Genomic DNA, 26,283 nt, shown 5'->3' on the forward strand with positions numbered 1-26,283 from the left:
AGCTTCCTGCCACATCCCTCAGCTCAGATGCTCAGACGCTTCGTCTGAGTGGCTTAGGGGCCTGGGCTCCTATGAAATTTGATAAAGGCCCTTAACAAGTGCTTGCAGGCTTTTCTAGCCAGGTCCCAGGCGTTCTTCGTGCACAATGGCTGCCCCCAGCCCACCATCGCAAGCGGCTCCTTTTGTTCCTGTCACCCCTCCCACCTCACAGCTGTGAAAAAGAAACACATTTAAATACCGTCCTGAATGGCCCTTTGGAAGTATGAGTGGCAGGTCCTGCCACACCTCTCTCACAGACCAAGTAAACCTGCTGCAAAGACTGCCTCGTTTTTACCCTGAAGCTGTGCTACTGCTGTTCCCGAGTGCAAACCGGCAAAGGAGAGAAGGAGAATCACGTTTTTTAAATTACTGGAAGACAAAGACGCACTTCTGCAAACTTAAGCAGAGACCAAATGTCCATTTAATACTATCCTAATAGCCTGGCCTAATGCAAAAAGCGTTCTCCTTGTCCCAGTGTCCGCTGTCAGCCCTGGGTAAATGTCCCCAATCCTCATTAGCAACACTAATCGAAGCACCAGTGTCAGGAAAATCTGAATGACAGCATTTAAGAATTTTTAAGGCTCTCATTATTCCAAATGCACCAGTCAACATGCAAATTACCTCTTCCAGAAATATAGAGTAATTCCCAATTCTGCTGAGCCCCTTCCACCTGGGGCCCCCCGACCCTACCTTTTTTTTTTTTTTAACCACAGCAAACACAAAACTCCAAAACAGGCTCTCATGGGACTTCAGATACCACTCCTTTTTCCAAATTTTCTTTCCCAGATTGACATTTTTTTATACCACATGAGCTCCTGCATTCTAGAGGAGGTGGGAAAAACTCCCAATGGAAGGCACAGCCAGTATTTCCTGACGCTGGAAAGTCTACCTTGTCCATGAATCATGCAATCCTTACACTACAAGGAGAAAAATTATCTCACTGAGTTTCCTGAATGCAAACAAAGGCTCTGGCAAAGAGTAAAGAGGGAACAGAACAGTGAGGGGCCACAATGTGCTTCTCACTGTAACCTCCCTCCAGCGCTTTGTTAAACATTACCTGTCGAACAGGCGGGTGGGGGAGTACATGGCACCATGGCATCTTTCTACTTAAGGGTTTTGCTTTTCATGAAAAATAAATGATTATCAAGCCAGTTTCCTCTGTTTTTAGATAATAAGACACAGGCCTTCCCTAGGGATGTTTAAGCTTTGAACAGCAACATTAAAAAAATAATGCTTATAAAAGTTAATAAATCTCCTGCTGTGGCCATGACCCTCGTGCCAGGCTTTGCCTGGGCAACCCAACTCCAAAGAATTTATCAGCTGTTCAGAGACACATACACTCTCTTCCTCTTTTGTAGACAGTGTTATACAACTGTGGCAACCCCTCCTACTCACCACCACCACCACCAACAAAAAAACAGATATCACAGGACCTCAAGGAGTTTATTTTCACATCTTGAACACTACTGAGGGGCCAAAGTAGATTTGAAAACAAAAGTTTAATAAGATTCTGCTACATTTCAGAAATCAAAACCATTGTATTTTCTTTAGATTTTTTAAAAGTTACATTCTGTAACCAAAGCAACAATAATTATAAGTGGACCAATGTACTATGCTGGCCATTTCGATAATTGTTATTGGCTATCAGAGGGATGAGCCAAAGGAGTAAAGCTCAAAAGACAGGGAAATAGAGGGCAAGAAAAGAAGGGAAACCAGATGATGACAGCTGTCTGGCTTTTAGTTAGAGCCTGCTCCACAACTTCAGCAAGCCCCATCAGCCCTTCTCTTGGTTTCAACATGCATGTTAGGGAAGAGGAGGAGACGAGGATGGGAGGGGCAGGAAGGGGAAAGGTGAGGGGTTGGGAGGGGAAAATCAAAAAAACTTATAGCCTTGGTCTCAACCCCAGGTCTTCCAGAGCTAAGGAGAATCCTGACAGGACCCTTTTCATTACAGACATACCACACAAAATGCCCCCTCCTTGCAAAGGTGACAGAATAAAATCTGCCATGCTGGTCCATAAGCATAGATGTTCAAAGTCCTGAACACTGCTTATGAAGAGTTTAAATTCATTTCCCAACTCTGTTTACACAGATATTCATTCATGACTGCATCCATCCATTCATTTAATGAGTGGCATGCCTATTGTAAGCTAAATGCTAGGGACAGAAAAGACCACAAAACAGAAAACGTGGACTCTCTTCAATTAAAAACTGATAACTGCTATGAAGGAGGGGATTAAACGTATGTTATAAATGCTAGCGTGGGGTGTGAGGAAATGATGCCTCCAGGAAGTGATATCTGAGCTGAGCCAAAAGAGCGTTCCAGGCAGAAGGAGCAGCCATGCTAAAGCCCTGAAGTAGGAGATATGCGGAGAGGGGCACAGGGTGAGGTCTGAGAGGCAGGCAGGGGCAGGGTCATGCCAGGGGAGTGGGCTATAGTTAAGAGGGGGATGGGAAGACCTCGAAAAGTGATGCAGGGGAGGGACATGATCGGATGCAAGTGGACCAAGATCACTGGCTGCTGATGACAACAGGAAGGCCGACTGAAGCCAGCTACCTTGTAGGATACGTGTTGGCAAACTTTTTCTGCTAAAGGGCCAGACAGTGTTTTAGGCATTGTGGGCCAAGAGGCAAAATCATGGATGCTCTGTGAGCATCATACAACAAAAAAGAAAACAAATTTCTGCACAATTATTATTGATGAAATTAAAAATATGACAATAATAGAGTATAATTTTAAAATCACAGTTAACCAGTGAGAAGAATGGAGTTCTTCTCGGGGGAATAACAAGTTGTTTAATTGGTGTTCTGCCACTGTATCATAAAAGCAGCCATAGACACTATGTAAATAAATAAGCATGGCTGTGGTCCAGTAAAACTTTATTTATGGGCTGAAATTTGAATTTCATATATTTTTCATGTGTCACAAAATATAATTTTTCTTTTGATTTTTTTCAACCATTTGAAAATATAAAAACCATTCTGAGCTCAAGGGCTCTAGTTTGCCAACCTCTGTTGTAGAAGTTCCCACGTTCTGGATGTGTCTAACTGCTTGCTCAGAGAACACTCATTTTTGACAGGTTACTGCAGAGTGATGCTATGTATTTCTGGTTGCATCACAGAAAAGGTTTGTGATAAAGGTCATTCCCTGACAAGTTTGATCTATGTTAAAAGTACATTTCCCCCTTTTTAATTAGAAGTAATCTGTGGGTGATATTTGAGATCCTGCGAACATCCTGTTACCTTAAAACCTTTCACTACGTGGTTTCAGTTTTCATGGATGATCCTTGCCTGAGTCAATCATTACACTGGAAGTTACAAAATAATTTTGATGTGATTATTCAGTGGCTGCCTAGTACACTGTTTGGTGGATTACATAATAATTTTTTATTGAATTTTCTGGTTTAAAATATTTAGATTCTTTCTTTTCTTTTTTGGTTGCTATTACAAGTAATGCTTTCATTAACACCCTATGGCTAATTATTTTTTGTACATCTATGATAAGTTCCTTAAAAGAAATGACTTGAAGTGAAACTAGGTCATCGAGTATAACCACTTATTAAGGGGTTTTGATCCACATTAAGAAATTGTGTTTTAGGGAATTATACCAAGTTTTGCTCCTATTAAGAGTTATACACAAGTTTATACTGTATAGCACAGGAACCTATATTCAATATTTTGTAGTAACTTATAGTGAAAAAGAGTATGAAAAGGAATATATACATGTATTTGTATAACTGAAACATGATGCTATACACTAGAATTGACACAACATTGTAAACTAACTATACTTCAATAATAAACAAACAAACCAACCAACCTAATCCCCCACCAAAAAAATAAAAGAATGTTAAGTGCCTGATTCCTAACACTCCAGCTAACATTTAAAAAGTACCATTACCAAACTGATAGATGAAAATGGTTTCTCATTATTTTAATTTATGTTTATTCAATGGCAGTAAGGCTGAAACATTTGTATTTCTTCCACCTGGTCTTATCCTGGGCTCATTTTTCTATTCATCCTTTCCATACTGACCCACAAGAGCTCTCTAACTGTAAGGATGTTAATTCTCTGCCTATCATATGCATTGTAAATATTTTTCCAAGAGTGTAGGAAAAAATGTGTTTTGAAAAATATTGAAATTTACATGGTTATTTTCCTCCTAAATTGATCTGTTCCTCCCTGAGATAGCAAAAAAAGAAGAAAAAATTTAGGAATGGGGGAGGGAATGCAAAAAATTAATGAAACGTAGAATTTTTTTATTTATTATGAATTTAACATCTTAAAAGAAAAAGAATTCCCTAATGAAATTTAAAATTTTGTTATCAGCCTTCAAAATTCTCTTCTGATCTTTGCTATTTATTATATATATAGTTGATTTCATGATGTACAAAATGTGCATTGTAGTTAATCCATGATTCCATATCGACTTTCCATAGCCAGCACAGTTATAAATGTAATTTTTAATTAACACTATGGCATAATGCAATTTTTAACTAACAGCATGACATAATACAGTTCATTTAGTTCTCATAATCCATTTAAGATCAAATTTTTCACTAGAATAAATAGTTTTGCTGTGCATAACCTTGTATAAATTTCTTTTTTGGTTCCTTTAGGGTTAAATTCTTAAGTCAGTCTCAAAAATAAAACTACTCAATTACCAGGGAAAAAAGTGATACATTCAGACTTATTGTTTTTTGTCCGAGAACACTCCAGAAAGATTCATCCAATATTTGTTGAGTCTTAGGTATTTGTGTGTCATTAGCAACATTTAAAACGGCTTATTCCCCCAAATTCCCAACCATATGGGTTTTGATAGGTTTATTTATTATGGCTACGTTTACGAGTATAGCATGGTATTTGAACTCACTTTAAGTTGCGCTTTTTCGGTGCCAGCAAGCCTTCATAGGACCCATATGATAGTTTCATGAAACTATCACTTTTAACTGTTCATCTTCTTCATGCCCTCTTCGTGTCAAATTCAGCAGTGGAACGCCAGCACTTATTCCTGTTATTTCTATACATTGGTTAGAGAGCTTTCAGATGTAACTCATGTTATGGGCTTTCTTTCCATGCTCTTCAGGGCAAGGGCCAAGTTTCAGGCAGGTCTACGCCCCGGCACTACAGGTACGGTTAGTGTGCAATGCTGATGCCATGAGGGGTGACCTTTGATCTATGACCTCAGGCATACTCTGGCTCTCACCATAGCTCATGATTGTGCAGTGCGGTCGCAGGCCCACCCTGGAGCCGTGGAGCCAGCTACCTAAGATGCCACCTGCTCTACGGGAGCTGGTTCTGAACATCTAAAACCTGCTCAAGCGTATTCAAGTGAACCAGACTGAAAAAAACAGGTCTTACCGGGGGTGCAGATGGCGGGGGAGGGGGAGGAGCTCCAAGCGGTGGGGGAGGTGGAGGCAGAGGAGGAGGTGGTGGTGGCGGTGGCACTGGCATGTGTCACAGCACTGGTGTCTCTTTCTTATGAACGGTCCCAAGAGACCTGCTCTGAAAAGGAAAAAAGGATAGTTTTAAACTTGGCTGTCTTTATTTATGGATGGGTAATACATGTCATGCAGAAGTACACATATTGTAGACAGTTTCATTCTTTCACTCATTCATTCCATTCTTTCTTTCAATAAATACTGCCCACTGTGAGGCAGGCATTGTGTCAAGGGCCGGAGACAGAAAGAAGCAGCCAGATTTTAGGAAGAATTACATGATAAAACTGATAAAGTTTAGCTATTTATGTCTCAATATAAATAGAACATATTAATATATAAATAGCAACACCTCATTCCATAATAAGTATTTCAAATAACAGATTCTACCTCTTTAGCATTAAACTTTCATCATTTTGAATGCAATTTTAAAATATTCTGAACACACCCCCATTTTCCTAAGCAGAGCAAATGGAACGAAATTTAACCTTTTCTGAATGTTGCAGGCTCAACGTTACTCATCTTGCCTGCAGCAAGGCTCACATGGGCATTACCTATTTTTCTGCTTCCCACTCTGCTGTTATTCTTACTTTTCTTGCTGCTCTTCTGTTGTTGTTTCTATACCGTCATCTGGGTGGGGGCATGACACTTCTTCTCTGCAAATACTTTATATCTGGTATTTGCTACCAAGAGGGGTTTGGGGCATGATTCTGCAAATACGGTTATGTTTCACTTAATATTGTAGGATGTCTGATCTCCAGATAAATATGCTATTCCTCTGCAGAGTGTGTGCGTGCATGTGTGCATATGTTTGTATATGTATTTGTGTCTTAAAATCTATATGAAGACACACTGCAAAGACTTAAAACTCATACTAAAGAAAATCCCCAACTGTTTACAAAAATGAGGAAAACCTATATGAGAATCTAAAAACAATTTAAGCAGACATAGAAGTAAACCTCAGACTTAGGTAAGGTTGGGCAATTTTGTGTTCCTTCTGTCCTACTCAATGGAAGGCCAGAACAGACCTCTGTTTCTTCAACATTGAAATCCTGTTGCATTTGTATTATTCCATGTTAATATTCTTATCTCCTTGAGGCAAAAAGCAATTATGCAACATGGTACTTTATTCTTAACACAGTCCACTGGACTATAAATGACATTCAGAAACATTAAATAGTTTTCCCAAAGCCACACACAGCTGGTAACTGGTAGACCTGGGGTTGGAACCCAGGCTTATCAGCCTCTAACATCCAGCTTTTTTTTCGATGTGACTTTTCATTATTGTGGTAAAATACTCATAACATCATTTTAAAAATCATTTTAGCAATTTTAAAGTATACAATTCAGTGGCATTAAGTACAGTTATCACCACTATCCATTCCCAGAGTTTTTTCATCAATCCAAACAGAAACGAATTAAATAATTCCCTATTCCTCCTGCCCCCGGCCCCTGGTAACCTCTGTTCTACTTCCTGTTACTGTGAATTTGCTTACTCTAGGTGTCTTAAATAAGTGGAACCAGACCATATTTGTCCTTCCGTATTTGGCTTATTACTCTTTTTTAATATATATATATTTTTATTGAAGTATAGTCAGTTTACAATGTTGTGTCAATGGCTTATTGCTCTAAACATAATGTCTTCAAAGTTTATTCATGTTGTAGCATGTACAGAATTTCATTCCTTATTATTCAATTGCATGTATATACCCCATTTTATTTATCTATTCATTTGTTGATGGACATTTCGGTTGTTTCTACCTTTTGAGTGTGGTGACTAATGCTACCATGAACAATGGTGTACCAATTTCTCTTCAAGACCCTGCTTTCAATTTGTTTGAATATATACTTAGGAGTAGAATTGCTGGATCATATTGTACTGGCCTATTTTCGGCAGGTTTAAGGATCCCCTAAAGTGGTATAAAAATTTTGAATGGTATAAAATATATACATAAATTCAACTTTTGGGGGGAAAAGCCCATGGTAGTTTTCATATGAGTTTCAAAGAGAGGCATGAGTTGATTATTACAGAAGATCATAATCTTCTTACAGTGTTACTTCCCTGAAAGAAGGGGCTTGATAATTACTATGTCACTGCCTCTTTCCCTTGATAGTAAAACAAGAAAAGAATGATTAGAAAAAAATATTCATCAGAGTCAAAAGCACAAAGCTATAGTAAAATTGGGCAGAGATCCTGGAGGAGAGTAAATACTTCTTCCAGGTAGCATGAGTATTATTTTATTACACAGTCTAATACACATAATAACATAGGGTCAGACAAAGCTAGCATTTTACTGGCTGAACGCTAAAGCAAGTTGGATGTGAGCCCACAAATTGGTTGGAACAAATATAAATGATCAGTTATTTGTATTTTAACACTTTCTGTCATAGAAGACATCGAGTATATTCTTTATATACTCCTTAATTCAGTGGCAAAAATAATTTTAGTCAAAAATTTACAGTAGGGAATAAAGGGGTGGCTGAAGTATTAATAGAACAAGAGAAAATATAGAAGTCTCATTATACAAGAATTTTATCTTTTAACGAAGACAGATGAGAGGAGACAGACTTGCTTGGTGAAGAACTGTAATGGGATCAGAAGAGTAACTTACAAAAATGTATATGTCGCTTACCTAAGGGTTTTGTCATAGGAAAAATGACTGCAGGAAATCATTTTAAGGAGAACTGCATTAGAGTGATTCATGTAACCCCTCAGCACATGTTAGATTACATTTTCCAGCCTCCTTACTAGGTGTGACCATATGACTAAGCCCTGGCCAATAGAATGAAGGCAGAAGTGACATGCTCTACACCTCTAGGCAGGTCCATGAAGACTTTCTGTCTAAAACTTTTCTCTATTCCTCTATCCATTGGCTGGAAGCAAAGGTTCTTAGTGTGGGCAGAGTCACAAGATGTAATGATTCTGGATCCCTGACTCCTCTTTTTAAGGGACCTGCCAAATACCTGATTACACTTTACATGCATGAGAAAAAAACTTCCGTGTTCAGACACAGAGAGTTTGGAGTTAATGTGTTATAGCTACTAATATTTAACCTACCTAATACGGGAACTAAATAGAATACAGTTGATTCTCATTACCCATGGTTCTTTACAGTTGCCAAGAACACTGAGTTAGCAAATACATGAACCATTGCTCCTAGGAGAATTACAGGGTGAGGATCCTGTAAGCCCCTGGTCACAAGACTTTTGTCAGGCGATTAACATATAACTTTGCTTTATTTGTGTATCTGCTTAAAGATACCTTATTTACTATAAATTATTGATTCATTAATATTAAACTCACAGCCAACGGCACTGTAACTCACATCTGAACAAAGCTGACCTAACACACGTGTTTTCTCCGTAAGGCACATCCTGTGCTCAAGAACACTACACAGCACATCAGCACTACACCTGGGGGCGGGGGAGGCGGGAACCAATGAAGTGAAATCACCAAGAAGCACAAAAATTTGAAAATCACCACACTAAGTAGACTATGGAAAGGACACTTGTTTGCAGAGTGAGAGCTGGAACAACGAGGCAGGGTGCTGCCTTCCTTGTTCAACCTCAGCTGGGAACATGTGTGGCACAAGGCTTAAGCCTTTCCCCACTCTGTACGTGACCATGAATGACCATGAAAGCGCCTCTGACTACTGACTTCAGGGTTACAGACCCAGTTTAGGGAGTACGTGATTAGCAAACTGTGGAATCCATGAATAATGAGGATTGGCTGTATAATTTTTAAACCCCCTATATGTACTCAGCACTGCATTAGGTACCTACAATACACTGTTTTACTTAATCCTCTTAACAACTGTATGGTAGACACTGACATTTTCATAGGATAGATAACCAAATTTTGTCTCAAAGAGGTTACATAATTTCTACTAAATTTCAGAAAAAGTACCAGAGCTGTATAAAAAAAAAACAACCCTGGCCTTTCTGATCTAAAACCTCTCTTTGTTTTACTAACTTGGTATGATTAGATCTTATTACGTCTCTGCTTTCATTTTGCAAAGATTTTAAAGAATTTCTGAGACCCTCAAATGAAAAGGACCTCATACAGTTAAGTATAATTCTTGCATGTACTTCTCCCTAACCTAAGCATCCTCGTTCTCCATCTAGTTTTATCCTTATACATCTGAGAGTGATCGGGCGCCACTGGGCTGCTGTCTTGTTGAAATCACAGGAATGATTTTTCAAACTCTAAGATTAAAGGATATTTTTATATTCAGTACTTGATGGCTGTGAAGGCTTTTTCTTGACAGATATAATAATTAAGCAATTATCTAGTGAAGTATTTGTTAAAATCTGACAGTTAAGAATGCAGAGCTCCAGGAAGTCACAGGCTGTACCCATGAGCTCTTTGATGCTTTGTGCTCTCCCGACACATTTAAAAATGTTATTTTGCTCTGTCATGTATTAAAAAAATGCTTAGGATTAAAAAAAAGCCAGATTCTTAAAGGCTTTTATATTTTCTTTCAACTCATGAAATAACTCTGTAAAACAGCATCACGATGCATGTAAGGTGCTCAAGCACCATTAGAGGGTGGCAAGGGTGACAGAACTAACACCATTTCCGCCTGAGACTCTGAATACAGGGGACAGTGCTAGTCTTGGAGTCAGACCAGGGTTCTACTTCTGCTTTTGTTTTTTCCCAGCTCTGCCACCTGGGTCTCATTTCCTTTATCTTTAAAATAGCTACAATGCTTAATTCTTAGTTTGTTATCGGGATTAAAACAAAGACTAGATGAAGAACATAATACAGGTCCTGACACAGAGCAGACACTTAACTGAAGCTGTATGTATCATCATCACACCACCACCTCCACCACTGCCACAAATAACTATAATAAAAGGTGCAGTAGGACAAACGCCCCAAGAGAGGTGTGGAGTGCATCGCCAATTCAAACACGAGGAAGGGGGACAATATATAAATATTTGGTAGAAACTATTGCACTTTTCAACAGGTAAAAAGGTTGCTATGAGAGTCGTTTCTAGTTAGAAGAAGCAGCACATGAGCAGAGAGAACAGAAGTAGGAGAGTGCAAGCCACTGGGAGGCTCTGCATGTATGGACGAGAAGAGGAAAAGGCTGGAACCACAGACGGGCTTACAGGACATGACGTTATTCTGCAAGTGTCTCCTTCCTTGGGTCGGGGTGGACATCTGTCCTGCTGTGGCTGTCCACCATCTTTCTAACACTTTGCCTATGCCTGAGGACTCTCTCCCATTACGAGTCCTGCCTTCCTCAGCCAGAAGCCAGGAGTGCTTTGTCCAGCATCACTTGCAGGCAGGGAGCTGACTTGTGACCATCAACTCAGAGGTGAGGAAACAGCGGGAGGATAAGGTGTGGAGGGGCCGGGCCCAACAGGAGAGAAGACCTGGGTCTGGCGCACGAGGGCCCCCTCAGCTCTGGCTAACTGATACTTAGTGGGAATGTAAGTCCAGTATTGGCCAGATCTTCCCATTTCCACCCACAAAGTAACCATAATCCAGATTTTCATGTGCAATCCAGTTTTGAAATGTAGATAACCAAATCAAAAAGCATTTTTAAAAACTGGTGGGCCAACAGAACATGTATGCAGGTCGCACAGGACGCACCGATTGCCTGAGTACAACCGCCTTCCCGGGAGCCGGTGGGGCAGGGGTCGGGCAGGGGTACTGATGCCCCCTTGGTGCAGATGATGACTTCCCCTCCTACCCCTCTGCTCCCCTTTCTTCCCCACCTGGTTCGTCTGTCTGTTCTCATTCAGAGAGAGATGTAGGCTGGGCTTGCCTATCTTTTTATATTGCAGTGTTAAATATGTATATATACCAACAGAGCTTTGTGAGTTATTTCAGGGAGAAATAACTCACTGTCAACAATTTTACATACTAGTTGCTCTTGTCTCAAACGCTTCTTTTCCCCAAGAGTAGTTTGTCAGATTACAGCTGTTCACAAATAGAAAATGTGCCTATTTAAAAAATAAAAGCAAGAAGGATTATTGCTACTATTTGACAAAAACATCTTTTGCTGCTTCTAAAAATACATTTGAATAGGAATCTGAAAATAAGGTTCTCTGGGCACTCATTACTTTTTATGTTTTGACACTGTCCCATTGAGTCCCTTGCTGTCAAGTCAGGGAAAGAGATGAGAGATTTCTCACCTCTGAATTAATGCAGGTGGAGGAAACCCACGAGGCGGTCCATTTCTCATGTCACGGTATCAGCAGCGTCCTGCCACTTTACCAGTCAGTCATTTACTTATCAAAGGTGCCCATGGCCAGGAAATCGCAACCCCAAATCCCATGAGCATATCAGGCACACATAAAAAGGTTCTCAAAACACATGTGGTAAGGTTGCCAAAGCTGTAAGTAAAATAATAAAGGAATTTTTTTTGAAAAGCTTCTCTCCAAGTGATGGTGACAATGATTTAAAAGTGGTCACTTTCTGTTGTCACTTCCTCATTGTTTCAGAGCAGAGTCTCTGGGCAGAGTCCTCTCCCAGGACTTCCCACCTGGAAGGTCCTATGCCCCACCCACCAGTTCTCTCAGTGAAGACTGTCCTCTTACTGGCCAGATGGAAGTTGCTGCTCTCACTCTTCTCAATGGTACAAAATTCCCTGAATATTTAGCCTTTTGGGGGAAGTTGGCCTAAGGAAGCAAGGGAGCAAGGGACAGGATAGGGGATTAAAAAAATAAAAACAACACAGGATAAAAAAATCCTTGAACATTTGTGTTCTAGATTACAGTAAAATGAGTTAGCCCTGATACAGCCCTTGCTATGTGTCAGGCTCTAGTCTTAGAGCTTTCACATATGAACCCATTTAAGCCCCACAATATTCCAAACAGATAGATATTATTATTATCAACATTCTTCAGATGAGGAAACTGAGGCCCAGAGAGGTTAAGAAACTTGCCCAAAGTCACACAGTGAATTACTAGAGGAGCTGGCATTCAAATACAGAGCGTCTGGCTCCAGAATCTAGGCTGTTAAGAACCGTGCTAACTTAAGTCACTTGTAAACATGACTTTTACAGTATTTGTTACATCCACATACCACCTGAACTTACTTTTAGTTAAACTGTTTATTTTGCAAAAGAAAGTTTGTCACCATAAATGGAAAACCAGTATCATTTGCCATAAATAGATGGTAATAATAAAGATCAACTTAATAATTATTAAAATAAAAATGTTCATCCATGTACCATCTAAACTCATTTCAGGTCTGCCTAGTGACACCTAAACCCCAGTGCTTTGGGGGAGAGTGATCTAGAGCAATGCTTCCCAAACTTTAATGGAGGATCAATCACCTGGGGAGGTCCTGTTAAAATGTAGGTTCTGATTCTGTAGGTTGAGGGTGGGACCTGAGATTCTGCATTTCTAACAAGCTCCCAGGTGAGGCCAACACTGCTGGTCTGGGGAACCACACCTTGAGTAGCTCTAGAATGTGGACGCTTGTCAGAAAGGCACAGTATCCACCCCAGACCTACTGAATCAGAATCTTTGGGAGTATCCCGTCAACAAGTGATTTTTGTTCCCGCTGAAGTTTGAAAAGCCTTATTCTAGGACAAGCAGGATGATGAAACGCTCTGCCCCATATAGGTGGAAGTTGTGTCCTCTCCTGAGAAGTCTCTTCCTCTGCAGACCCATTTGCTTTTGGTAGGCTGGGTCCATGACAATGGCACGCTGTACTTAGGACTGGAATTGACATACACAAGGGAAAGAGAAACCGAGTTGAGTGCCCATTCACCTTTCACACAGGTGACATGAGGGGTTTCCAACACCGGAGAAATCCCAGCCAGGACAACAACTCTTGAGGCTGAATCTGCTCAGGTCTGACAGGATATGATAGCTATCTGCTGAAACGCTTAGAGGATTACTGCAGATTGTCCATGTGTGTTCTAAAATGAACATACACTTTAAGCACAATCTAATAGGAAAGCTACTAGGCCACACCTACAATGAGCTCAAAAATTGGTTTTCTTTTATAAGACTCTTATTGAAACACAAATTTGTTCCCAGATCATTGAATTCATTATAAGATTTGAACAGTATTTGGTGAAACGAAAAATGGAGATACTGATAATAATTATCACTGACTCAGATGTTTAAATTATGGCTAAATGCTGTAAAAATCGTGTGTGTGTGGTTCCAAGGGTAAAAGAAAAAAACATTGATTTCCTGTCTTTTTTTTCTTGCTGCCTTTCAATTAGCTAAAAGAAGAACAAGGGTTATTAAAAATACATGATATTAATCACACATTTATCAGTGAGCCTCATTTTATATAATAGCTACGCTCCTGAAAAATGGCATCTCTAATTTTGGAAAAACCGAGGTATGCTTTAAGGATCCAAAAATAGTTTATTATTCAATGGAAACTCATAATCAATGTTATAAAATAATGAGTCATTTAAATGGTAGACTTCACAAAAAGGGTGTTTTTTACTTTCTAAAAAGTAAATCTACTTTTCATTCAGGACTGTGACCACTCCTAAAAACGCTGCCCTGAGAATCTCTGAGGAAATAATGTGCGACTGGAGGGGGCACAGGGAACCAGTCTGCAAGACACAGCCTTTCTTTTCAAATTGTACTTCTGAGACTTTAGTTTAAGTGTTTTCACCTTATTCCTACTGCTCCAGCTCGGGCCAGAGCTGGACTGAACAGACTCTGGTGCCTCCAGCCCCCGTCCAGCTTGAACTTCTGCTGGAACCTCAAACAACCTGTGGCAAGGAGGCTTCCTCAGCTCTGTCACCAGGCAGGTTCCGTCCCATGGCAGCAAGCACAGGTCACTGACAGCCAAGTCTCATAAACTGACGGGAGGTCTCACCTCTCAGACCACAGGGCACTACCGCCTCGATTCACACACACTCCTTTCTTTAAGGCTCTCTAATACGAAGTCAAGTTCTCCATCTCATCCTCCACTCTGTTCTAAGCATCCTGCCCTCTACCCACCCCACACCCACGACACTGTCTTACAGCACTTCTCTTTATATCTCTATGCCTTGATCCATGCTATGCAGGCTGTGTGTGATGGCCTTCACCACCTGGAAAATTCCTACGAATTCTTGAATACACACTTAGGTGCCAACTTCTCTGCACAGATTTTCTTCTCCCTCTGCCAGAGCTAACTCTTGCTATAGTGCTTTGTTTGCAATTTTGTTATAACGCTAGGGACTCTGACAATTCTCTTTCACACGTCTGTGCATCTTTCTTCACTGGACCACAGGCTCCTCGAAGGTGCAAAGATAGAAGCATGTCTTAGGTATCCTGGAATTGCCGAGGCCAAAGGTAATGCCAAATACTATTGCTTTGGTAGTGCTATGGGGAAGATATAGAAAACATATATTAGGGACCATGCCAACTGCTCAAGCAAAAGGTGAGGACACACCTGGGCAGCAGGACAGTATGTAAATTGTGTGTCTACAGATTAAATCATTATCTTAATGATCTTTAAGGAAAAATACTACAAACTAAAATAGAAAGGGAAGAAAATGCAGGAGAAATTCCTGTCCAATTTCAGACCTTATTAGCGTGGGAATAAAATGTATTCTGGATGTGGGGTTCTCAAAGCTTACAGTGCTCATCAGAAAAGCTTCACCTGGTGTGTTAGAAATGCTATAATCAAAGAGGAATAGTTTGACAGTTGGGAGAACTTGTCTCTAGCTCTGGCTCTACTGCCCATCTATTTCTCCATCTAGAAAAAGGGAAAGAGTGCTCCTTCCTTCCTGACTGGCATGAATGTGAGGACCAAATGAGTATTGCTTTCAGGCAAGTTCTAAAGAAATCAAAATTAGTACATGATCCTCTCTAAAAAGTGAAGTTCTTTCAAATATAATTTTCTTAATTAAGGATATGGTGGAAATGGAAATGCTTGTCCTTAAGGGCAGCAGAGATGAGGCTTTAGTCTCAAATTAGAAAACACTTTCCAAAATAAAGCTGAGTTCAGGGAAGTCTTCTGGTTTTCAGATGGTGGAGTGAAAATATCTCTGTTCCTTCCTTTTCTTGGAAACCATTTCAAAATAGTAAGGAAAGGGAAACTCAGAAATGTAAACTTATCTTGGGAAGGTGGGGACGGTAAAAACTAGACTTCTGTAACCGTGAATTTCAATGAATGAGACAGGGCTGTCGGATGTCCAGGGTGATCAAAAACAGGGTACAGGTAAGGCGTTGTAGAGAGCAGGTCTGTGGCCGCAGAGCTCAGACAAAGCCCACACGCTGTCATTCTCCAAAGCAGGAAGCACTGGCACTTTGGTGAGGAAGCTCCATCAGCACTTGTTTAGAATAATAGAAAAGGGTGTGTAGGATGGCACAAGAGTGAATCTGGACCCTCGACCCACCACCGAGCAGGGCAGGTGGCAAATCAAGCCATTCCAGCAGGTACACTGCTAGAAATGAGGTGGGGCAAAGGAGAGAGTAAATCGTGAGCAGCCTAAAGCCACTCACTTTCTCTCTCTCCCTCTGTAATAAGGAGCACTTCTCTGAGCCAAAGAGAACTCTCCCTGGTCTAGAACCTCAAAGAAATCTCCTGCAAATAGTTGATCCAAGAAGAATGCAACTCATTCTAAAATGAATACTAAAAAGGGGAACCAGTAAAGAGAACCAGTACAAGATCTATACAAAAAAACTAGGGGAAAAAAAGTGGGGGAAGAAATAGGAAAAAGGAGAGATGATAGATGAAGAATGCTGATCAGAAAAAATACTGCCATGAAGCAGATGAAAACTGTGACAAGGTATAAAATTATTAGCTGGAAGAACTTTATGAAACAATTATCCCTCTCAAATAAGGACTCAAAGAAGAAAAATGAGGACTCTGAGAAGTGGCGAGGCAGTGGAAGATGAAACAGAATGTGGCAGAAGTGAGAGAGAGAAATGGAGTCCACACCACAAGGAGCTCAAAGAAAACAGGTATTGTTGAAAACACATCAAGGACCATGAAGAACTGAGAAAAATGAGCAAAATAAATGGAAACAGATGAAGAATTTAAAAGGATTAGAGAGAAAGAAAATGATAGATGTGGAAGACAGATGAAAAATAATTGGTTTCTCTTAATAAAAGACATAAATAAATGGAAGAGAATATATATTCAAAAATAGAATCACAAATATATAATATTAGAAAAATTTTCAAAAATAAAGTTCAATTCTATAGATTCAAAGGCACATGATATCTGAAGAAAAATGATACAGTTTCAGAGTCAGATATGCCACAGTATCCCAGAGAAATAAGGTACGACCCCCAAAATTTATACCCAGCCAAACTGTCATTGTGGTCAAAAAGCATGTGTGACAGATGTCTTTAAACATGTGAGAATTATGTTTCCTGAATTATCTCTGTATTGAAGATACTACTATAGGAAAAAGCTTTAGCCAACTGAGAGTTGAAGAGAGAAATTAGGGCAAAAAGAAAGACAGTGAATATTGATTTAACCACAGAACCAAGGCTTAAGCACCTATGGAATTATGGTAACAGAAATGAATATAACTATTATTAATCACGGCAAAATAGAAAGATATAACTAACAAACTTGGCAAGTAAAAGGGAAGATGAAGTGGTAGATTATGTACATTAATTTCCTTAGCTTGGAGTCAAAGTATACATACAACACTATATTAGTTTCAGGCATACAACGTAATGATTTCATATATGTACACAGTACAAAATGATTGCCTGTTTGCTATGACCTAGATACTTAAATTTCTTAGCACTTTATAGTTTACCTGTATTAACAGTTTGTATTACTACAGCAATTCTTTGTTTAGCAGAAAAAAGATCAATAACCCAATAGAAAAATTGACAATGGGTAAGCAATTCACAGATAAGGAAATACAAATAACATTTAAACACATTTGAAGATGCTCAGCCTTATCCTTAATTAAACAATGTAGGTCAGAACCACATCAAGACATCATTTTTCACCAAGATTGACGAAGATCAGAGGTTTGGTAAATGTGTCATGGAGAGGGTGCAAGGAATCAGACTCATAATTATTGGCAGAAATATAGATTAGTGCAACCTTCTGTAAAGGGCAATGAGTAAACATATCAAATATTTTAAATATACTTTCGAATTCCAGGAATTTACCTTACTGATATACTTACGAGAAATAATGTGTACAGTGACAATCACTGCAGTATTGTTTTTGATAGCAAAGGCTGGAAATAACATAAATCCATTGACTGGGAACTCGTTATTAAATTACAGTTCATATTTTATAATGGCATACTAGGTAGCCATTAAAAACATATGGCAGCCCTATAGGAACCAATATGGAATGATCTTCAGGTTATATTAAGTAAAAAAAAGCAAGCATCAGAAAATATATATAGAATGAGCATGCCTTTATTTGTATTATATGTGTATACCAACAAATACAGGTATATGTAAATGTGCATATGTATGTATGGAATATCTCTGGAAGAATGGATAACAACTAGTTAGTCTGAGATTGGGGTGTGAGACTTACTTTACACTATATATCATTTTTACATTTCTTAAAGTATGTATTTTGGGCATTATTACCCATTTGTAAAACTAATTTAAAAAATAAAAGTCCTGGATTGCTTTCTTTACTTGGGACAATTGGGAAGAAGTATTCTTAAAAATGCTTTGCACCATCTGAATTAGGAGATCCCTCTACATCTAAAAGGTAAATACAAGTGAATAAAGAATGAATAAATGAATAAAGGAAAATATTAATGTGTCCTGACGATCTGGTCTAAGTTAGCTGGATCCACAAAGAACATTCCTGCGAGCTGACCTTAGGCTTCGCTGGGCTAGCTGCGCATGCAGACTTCCACGACAGCTGAGACTACCCCTACAGCCATCCACGGGTGTCAAGCGTGACTGATCAAGTGGGCTCAGAAAACAACCAAGAGAAGAGTGAAAAAATTCTCCTCAAACCAACCCATAACCTCTAAGGTTTAATTCCTCTATTGATACATGGTTGATACACATGAGGAACAGTTTTAAGACATGACCGTCCATTAGGCATGAATCATTTGTAAGTTAGTTCCATAAAACCTTACATGTGAATGTTTATAGTAGCAGTGTTCATTACAGCCGAAATGTAGAAACAATCCAAATGTCCATCAACTTACGAGTGGATAAACAAATTGCAGTATGGCCAAGCCATGACATATTACTTGGCAATAAAAAGGAATGAAGGACCAATAATGCGCTATTGCATGGATAAACCCCAAAAAGTGCTAAGTGAAGAAGCTAGTCACAAAAGGCCACATACTGTGTGATTCCATTTATATGAAATTCTAGAATAGGTAAATCCATAGAAATAAAAAGTAGATTAGTGGTTGGCAGAGCTGAAGAGAAGGGGGATGGGAAGTGACTGCTAATGGGTTTCTCTTTGGGGTGATGAAAACGTTCTGGAATTAGATGATGATGATAGTTGTGTAACTCTGTGAATATTCTAATAACCACTGAATTGCATACTTCAAAAGAGTGAACTTTTGAAATGTGAATTATATCCCAATAAAGTTGTTATTTAAAAAAAAAACTGGTGTGCAGCATGATTAATATCAAGCAAAACAGAATCCAGGGCAAAACATATTAACAAAAATATAAAGTGTTCTGGAAAACACTTAACAAATAAATGAAAAGGTAATTAATTGGTTCCATGGCTTATGGACCATGAAAAGCATAAGAACCCTCCGGGGCAGGTCTTCTATGATTGAAGGTAGTGAGCACATATGGAGTGTATGGCAACTGGTCCCAGCGAGCATGGTGCTCACGGAGCCAGGCTGTCAAGGAGATTGAGCTTCATTTTGTAAGCTTTTAAAGAAAGGAGAGATGTTAGACACTGGTGTTTTAAAAACAGCACCTTGGGGGTCACATGTGGAAAATGAAATATAGGGAGAACTAGCAGAAAATAGGTAGACCGATCTGGGGATCCACACGAGTGAGGATGGGTGTTCATCTGAATTAGAATAACAGCAATGGGATAGAGCCAAGGAGGATAATAGTTTGGACATCTGGGAACAGGGAGACCAAGGAAAACTGGGAATGGAGAGAAGGAAGAGCCCAGGATAACCTCAAGGCTCCTTGCCAAGACCATCTAGAATTAATTAAAGAAGGCAGGAGAAAGTGTGTGGGTGTTGGGGGTGATGAATGCGCGGGAAGAAGTGAGTTTAATTTGAAGTATATGAGGTCCTTTTGGCAAATGGAAATTTAGATCTGAAGTTTAGAAAAGAAGCAGGGCTGGTGATAGTGATTTAGGAATCTACATAAGGCAGTTGGGTGCGTTTTATTCTCTAATGTTAATTGTATGAAAAACTAGAAAAGCAAAACATTTTAAATTACTGAATCACCTTCTGTAATTTCTAATTAAGTCAAGGACATGGCTAATATGGAAGTTAAGTCAGGTGGCTGATATGTCTAGTTGCCTACTAAATAACCATTTCCTCTTCTTCCTCATAGCAAAACCCCTAATGAGAGATGGGGGTGACATGTGCAATTTACCCAGCTAAAAATATTTGATTTCTCAGACTCTTCACATTTTAAAGCAACACTGTGACATTATTCTGGCCAATGAGAGGTAGGCAGAAGTAGTTGGGGAGGGCGTCACTTTCTATATAAAAAAAGCAAAACCTCCCTGATAGAAGAGCACTCACTCTTTAGCTATTTACACCTTCCTTTTCTTTCTGCCTGTACTAAAGAAGCCTAGAGATACAGCAGCCATTTTGTGACCATGAGGCAACTAGATGTAGGGTGATGTCCTACTGGATGAGGACATCAAAGCAGGAAGATAGAAAGAGACCGATTCTCTGATAGCACTGTTTGAGTTTCTGCATCAGCCCTGGACTACCCTTTTTGGGAGTCTAGTTCCACAAAACAAACTCGTATCTGTTTAAGCCAGATTCTGATGTGTGTGCTGTTTTTGTTTCATTTGTTTTGGCAGCTGAAAGCAATCCTAGCAGATATAAATCATATTTGGACTAATATATATACAGTGAGACTAAAAAGGCATGATCATTATTTCAATTAGTGAAAAAAAGTTTAAAAATCAAACCATTTATTCTTACTACCAAAAAGTACTGAAAGTATTAGGGGGCTTAAAAGATAGTACAGAGCACTGGATATTTCTTTTTCCAAACAGTGAGTGTGATAAAATTTGCAGCTAAAGGGAGATTATGGGACTACCAGTATCAAGAAAATTCATGAACGCATCCATTAATGAATATATGTGCATGATGACACTTTTTGGACTTTTCTGGATTAAATAAACTGACTAGCTCACTTAAGTAGCTTCAGTCAGAATGAATGTTCTTAAAGATGGGATTGTTCACCTGACTCACAAGAATTATAACCTTTGGAACAAAGAATCTTTCTACTGTCACTACTGGCACTCAGTAAACATAGCTAAGGACATAGCATATCCCCAAACCACAGTGTTCTGGCCTTTCACAGAGAGCTTTTATTGGGCTGTGCTCTGGGAGTATGTCTCTGGAACTGCAGTCAATAACGTTCTAGGAAACACTTATTATTACCTTCTACCACAAAACTTCCATTGTCTTCATGGCAGGGACTAAGCTGAAGACTTAGATCTCTATTGCAACAGTGACTGCTCTGAAGATTCGCCAGGAGAAAGCCATCCCAGGTTTCAGGACCAGGAAAAGCTGTGTAACGGATCCCTTTTTATCTCCTGGTCACTATGAATCAGGTAATTATTTGTGTTTTCCTCTTTGTTTTGGCCACTGGGAAGCTCTGACAAATTTTTAATCTCATCTCTGGAAACTACACCAAAACTTATGGTAAACTCATCTCTAGAAATTACCTGAACCTTATGATATAGTCTTGTTCCCTAAGTTACCTCTGCTTTTATCTTGCTTTCTAATCTGTTTGCTCTCTTCACCCCACTTTTATTATCCATTAATTTTATGTTGTTTACTCCCTATTTTTGTAAACTCCTCCAATGCTTTATGAAACCAGGAACATTTAAGGCAAATAATTTTCAAAAGCATCAGATAATAATAATAAAAATAATAACAGCTAGTTTATTGAACATTGCTATGAACCAGGCACTGTCTTAGGCACTGAACTTTTTTTAAAGTTATTTACCCTAAATATGAGATAAGTAGTAGTAGTATACCCATTTTACAGATGAGAAAACTAAAGTACAGAAAGGTGAAGTAATTTGTCCAAGGTCGTACAACAAATAAATGATGATGCAAGATGCAAACAACCCAAGCATTCTGAATTAAAACATTTTACAAAAGAAGAAATAATAATGTTTAATTTCTAAAGAAGCAGAGGTCTTTTGATCTTACAGGCTAAGATTAGCATCCTTCAGCTTTAAAGGAGATATCCATTGTACATCTCATATGCACAATCAAGCCTGATGATCCATATTAACAGGGGGGAATGAGACAGTAGAAATCAAAAGGATAGTTAATCCAAATTGGCTTTCGATCTTGGAATATGAAGGTATTCATTCACTCAGTCACTCATTCATTCAGTACTCATCATGTGCCACACACGGTGCAGGAGCTGGGAAAAGAGATGAAGCACACATAGCACCTGCCCTCCAGGAGTTCACGTACAATAAGGGAGAGTCAGACAACTAAAAGGCGGATCCTCAAGGTTATGAGTGGACTGACGGCAGACCAGAGCGGGGTGTGGCACGATCATTCTGAGAACAGTTTTGCCCTTGGCCTCTGTGTCCATCTGATTATGGGAGTAAGAAGAATCAACTCCCTTATAGGGCTGCTCTGTTGATTTTATACGCAGAAAGCTCTTAGCTGAGCCGGACACAACTAAGCACTGAGTACGAGGTAGCCTTTAGCTTTTAAGGAACAGTGGGTGGAAGCCTGGGCTCCTTGCATTCACATGGACACAAGTACTAGAAGCTCAAGAACTGAGGCTCCCCACTGCCTCCTCCTAGCCACCCCTAGGAGCCAACAGGCTCACAGTCCAGAGACAGGCCTGGCACTTCCTTTCTGGATGCCACCATCTCAAATTCAGTGTCATGCTGGAATACACTGCTCACACAGGATCTTGAATATTCCTTCAAGATGCACTTGAAAATCTTTCACAGTGTCTGGCCCACATCATGCCCACCTGGCATCTTTGCCACATTGGCTCTCCTTCACTTAATCTATTTGGCACTTCAACCAGGCAGCTGACTGCACGATTCCTCTGCTGCATAACAGGTCAGGTTCCTGCTTGGGCAGGTCTAAGGAAAGATCCGACTAGAATTACAAAGGAAGTTTCAAGCGCACTTATGGGCTGAAGCCAGTGAGAAAACATATGTGCTGCACCTGCTTGGCATCAGCTGGGAACCGTCCGTCTCTTCAGTTTTGTGCAGAGCTAAATAAGAAGTAATTAATCACTTTCTCACCAACCTTAACTCATATTTAATAGTTCCGTCTCGAAGTCTGTTTTGTCATGCTCTCAGCAAAGTCAGTCAAACATTACGATTCCTTTCTAAATATTCCAGCAGCCAGATGGCAGGAACACTAAATGTGACATGGCAAAACTCACCTAAAGATAACTTCATGATGCATAATCACGCTTGATGGCAGATTCATCCAGACACCTCTTTAGCTGCCCCACTTAATCCAGGTTCTCCAAACCAAAACTTTCTAATTCCAAGAATAAGACTTTCAACTCTGCAATACGATATTGGCTGGTAAAACAAACATGTTTCTACTCCTGTAGGTTCTGAATTTTAGGCAGAAGTATAAAAATCACTAGAAGAACACACTTCAGAACATATTTCTCAAGATTTCTCTTTCGAAACCTGTATCCTAAAGTTTCAAGTATTTCTGTGCCAAATGCAAGGGTATTTATAACATGTTTGCTGGAAAACAAATTTCCATCCTTCTGTTGAGTTATTTCTGTAGTTTTATTTTAACTTCAGCGTTAATAAACATATTCATAAATTCTATAATGTTGGAAAGTTGACCGTTCCTCGCTGGTGAAAATTCTACATGTTCTCCTCTAGAGTGAATTACATTTTGGTTTCTCAGATCTTTTCTAAGTTATATTATTTATTCTTGGTGTGTGTGTTTGAGTGACTGCAAAATCACAACCCGTACTATATGATTTCTGAACAATAAATCTCCTAAAAACAGTGTTGCCAGGCTGAGCCAGCTGGCTTTCTCCTGTTCCTAAAACTGTATGTTCTTAGACACGCACACACTTCCTCCATCCCTTCTGCTGCTAGCTAACTTCAGTCTGTGACACAATCTCACACTCAACAATTACATTAACAACACAGACTCCTGGAAAGCCACCAAGAGGGGGCACGGCAGGAGCCAGCCTTCAAGTCTCTGTCACCTTGATGGCTCTGCCCTGATTCAGGTGGCTGAAAACTGTGTTTATGGTTGCATGTATAGAATTTGAAGTCTGTGTACCCAGGTTTTTAACCCCACTCCCCTAACACATTTAACCTCTGTGACCTTTCATTTTCTCATCTATAAAAAAGGCACAAAAACAGTATTACCCTTAAAGAATTGTGAGTCATCTGAGGTGATACACGTAAGGCATTTGGTAAGGCCCTCGGCAGCATGTATTTCATTTCCCGTATTGCTGAACTTTGCTCCCTGTTCTTTCTTTATTTTTCTGATTTGCTTTGTGTGGTTTTTAAATGCATCTTTAAAAATGCATTGGCTGGAAAACTGCACTAATCTGGGTGCTACCACAGTAAGTGGATCTATAGCATTAAAATTTTATTTACATTTTTACTGAGATAAAACTTACATAAGTCAAGTGAACAAATATCAAGAGAATTACCTCATAAATATCTATATGTGTACACCTGTGTTACCATTCCTTAGGTCGAGGTAGGGGAGCACTTCTAGCACTTCAGAAGCCTCCCTCCCTGTTCAGGTCATTACAAGGCCCAAAGGCAACCCCTCCTCTAACTTTCACCCCCATGATTAGCTTTGCTTTAAAAAAAAAAAAAATCAGGGAAGGCTGGAATCCCAGAGGTAACTACTGTTTCGACCACAGAAAATGTACTTCAAATTCTCCCTCTAAAGGGATAAAAGACTCTGGAAAGGAGGAGAGGGACAGGAACTTTCTAAATCACACAGGTTATACAGAACAAAGCCCTCATTTTGCAGCCAATGATCTGAGGCTCAGAGAGGCAAAGTGATAGCCCAACTTCCTGCCTCGGAGTAACTTTCCTTCCCAATAGAGCTCTCACAAAACATCCCGCCAGGGACGCTGCCAGCCTGTCCCAGCCCAGTGCGCCAGAACGCCCCCAGCCCCAGCACCTCCCATCCCCCTGGCAGAACTTCTTTTCAGGGAGCAGTGCACACTCGGTCCCCACGCCGCCCCCGCTCCTGCCGCAGGCACACCCACGCGGCTGGCAAGCTACGCTCAGAAGGCACTGTTCCTGCAAGCCAGTGCCTGCCTGCCCACGGGGACACGGCTGGGCTCCCTGTCTGCCAGTCCCTATTCCGAGATCCGGAGTGTCCTCCAGCAGTGCTCTCCCGACCCCTAGCCGCCTCTGATGTGTACTGGGGGAGAGGGGTATGGGCCCTGCCACCTTCTCCCCGGTACCTCTAAAGAACTTTAAAGTCCGTTTGTGGCCAGATCTAAATTGCTGGATCGCAAACTACTGACTTGAGGGACTTGGAGATGAGCACTCAGAAGGGGGTTCCGAGACCTGCACTCTGGCCCCAGTTCAGTCACACTAGCTGTGTGACCTTGGGCAAGTCATTTCACATCTCTGGGCTTGGCTTCCTCGTCGGGGGCTTCTGTATCCCCTAAGCCACCTTCAGTTCTGCAATTTCCAAGATGCTCTTCACTTCGCGCCTGCTCCCACGACAGACCCCTCCTCAGCGAGACCCCAGCCCTTTGTTCTGGGGGTGAAGCGGGAAAGAGAAGGAGGGAGAGCTTGGCGAAGACCAGGTCGGGGTGGCCTTGGGGCCAGGCGCCGCTCCCGGGAGAGTGGGCTTGGGGGAAGTCACCAGACAACCCCGCGGTGACCCCGTTCCCTCCACCGTCCCGTTACCGCCGGGCCCTGGAGGCTCAGCGGGCGGCGGGCAGCGGGCGGCGGGCTCTAGGACATCGCAGCGCCGGGGGCAAGGGTCCCCGGACACGCACGCGCGCGCGCGCGCAGGACCCTGCCCCCACCTGGGTTCACTCCGCGCCGGGACGGGCCCGAGCGCCCGCCGCCACAGTCCGTACCCACTCCCTCAGGCACCGAGCCCGGCACGCGCGCAGAGCCGCTACCTGCCGCTGGCCGTGCCGGGGACAGGACAGGACTCGAGCTCCGGCCGACGTCCTCGTTGCCGCCGCCGCCGCCTCCAGCCTCCGGGCTGCGTCTCGCAGCGCCTGTGTTCCTGGCGGCGCCGCTGCGGCCGCGCTGCGCTGGGTGCGCGCCGCTCACTCCCCGGTCGCCAGCTCTTGGGGCTGCCGGGACGCGGAGGCGGGGCCGTCGCCCCCACCTGCTCCGCCGGCTCCTGCCCGGGAGCCGCCGCCGCCACCACCCGCGCGCACGGACGCGGCCCGGGCGGGCGGGGTTACTCTGGAACCCGGGAGGCGGGTCCCAGTCTGGAGGCGCGCCTCTCCTGGACGGAGTCCGAAGTCTGAGCTGAGGAGAGAGTGGGGGCCCAAGACTGGAATTCCCCAGATACGCGGAGTTGTGGCGCGGGCGACGCACGGCCCGGCACCGCCACGCTGGGACACTCCACTCCTTCATCTCAATCTATACCGAAATATTTTGAACCCCTCCTATACTCCTGGCGGCGTCATAAGCGGTGAGGACAAAGGAGAACCAGGTCGCCTCTTTCCCTCTGGAGTTTGTGGTCTAGAAAGGGACTAATGGGCAACTACAATGCAGAACCAAGAGAGAGTGGT

The 26,283-nt window shown here is 41.3% G+C and overlaps 1 protein-coding gene across 1 annotated transcript in view; it reads right to left on the reverse strand.

Annotated features, from left to right (window-relative positions):
• WIPF3 (WAS/WASL interacting protein family member 3) overlaps window positions 1-25,928 on the reverse strand; it is a 69,961-nt gene extending 44,033 nt beyond the window's left edge. The window contains 2 exon segments of the mRNA XM_072964739.1: window positions 5,402-5,545; window positions 25,657-25,928. Coding sequence (XP_072820840.1) covers window positions 5,402-5,494 — 93 coding nt within the window. The 5' untranslated portion in view covers window positions 5,495-5,545; window positions 25,657-25,928.
• Between the last annotated feature and the right edge of the window lie 355 nt (window positions 25,929-26,283).

Source organism: Vicugna pacos, chromosome 7, assembly GCF_048564905.1.
Source record: "Vicugna pacos chromosome 7, VicPac4, whole genome shotgun sequence".
In the NCBI taxonomy this organism is placed as follows: Eukaryota; Metazoa; Chordata; class Mammalia; order Artiodactyla; family Camelidae; genus Vicugna; species Vicugna pacos.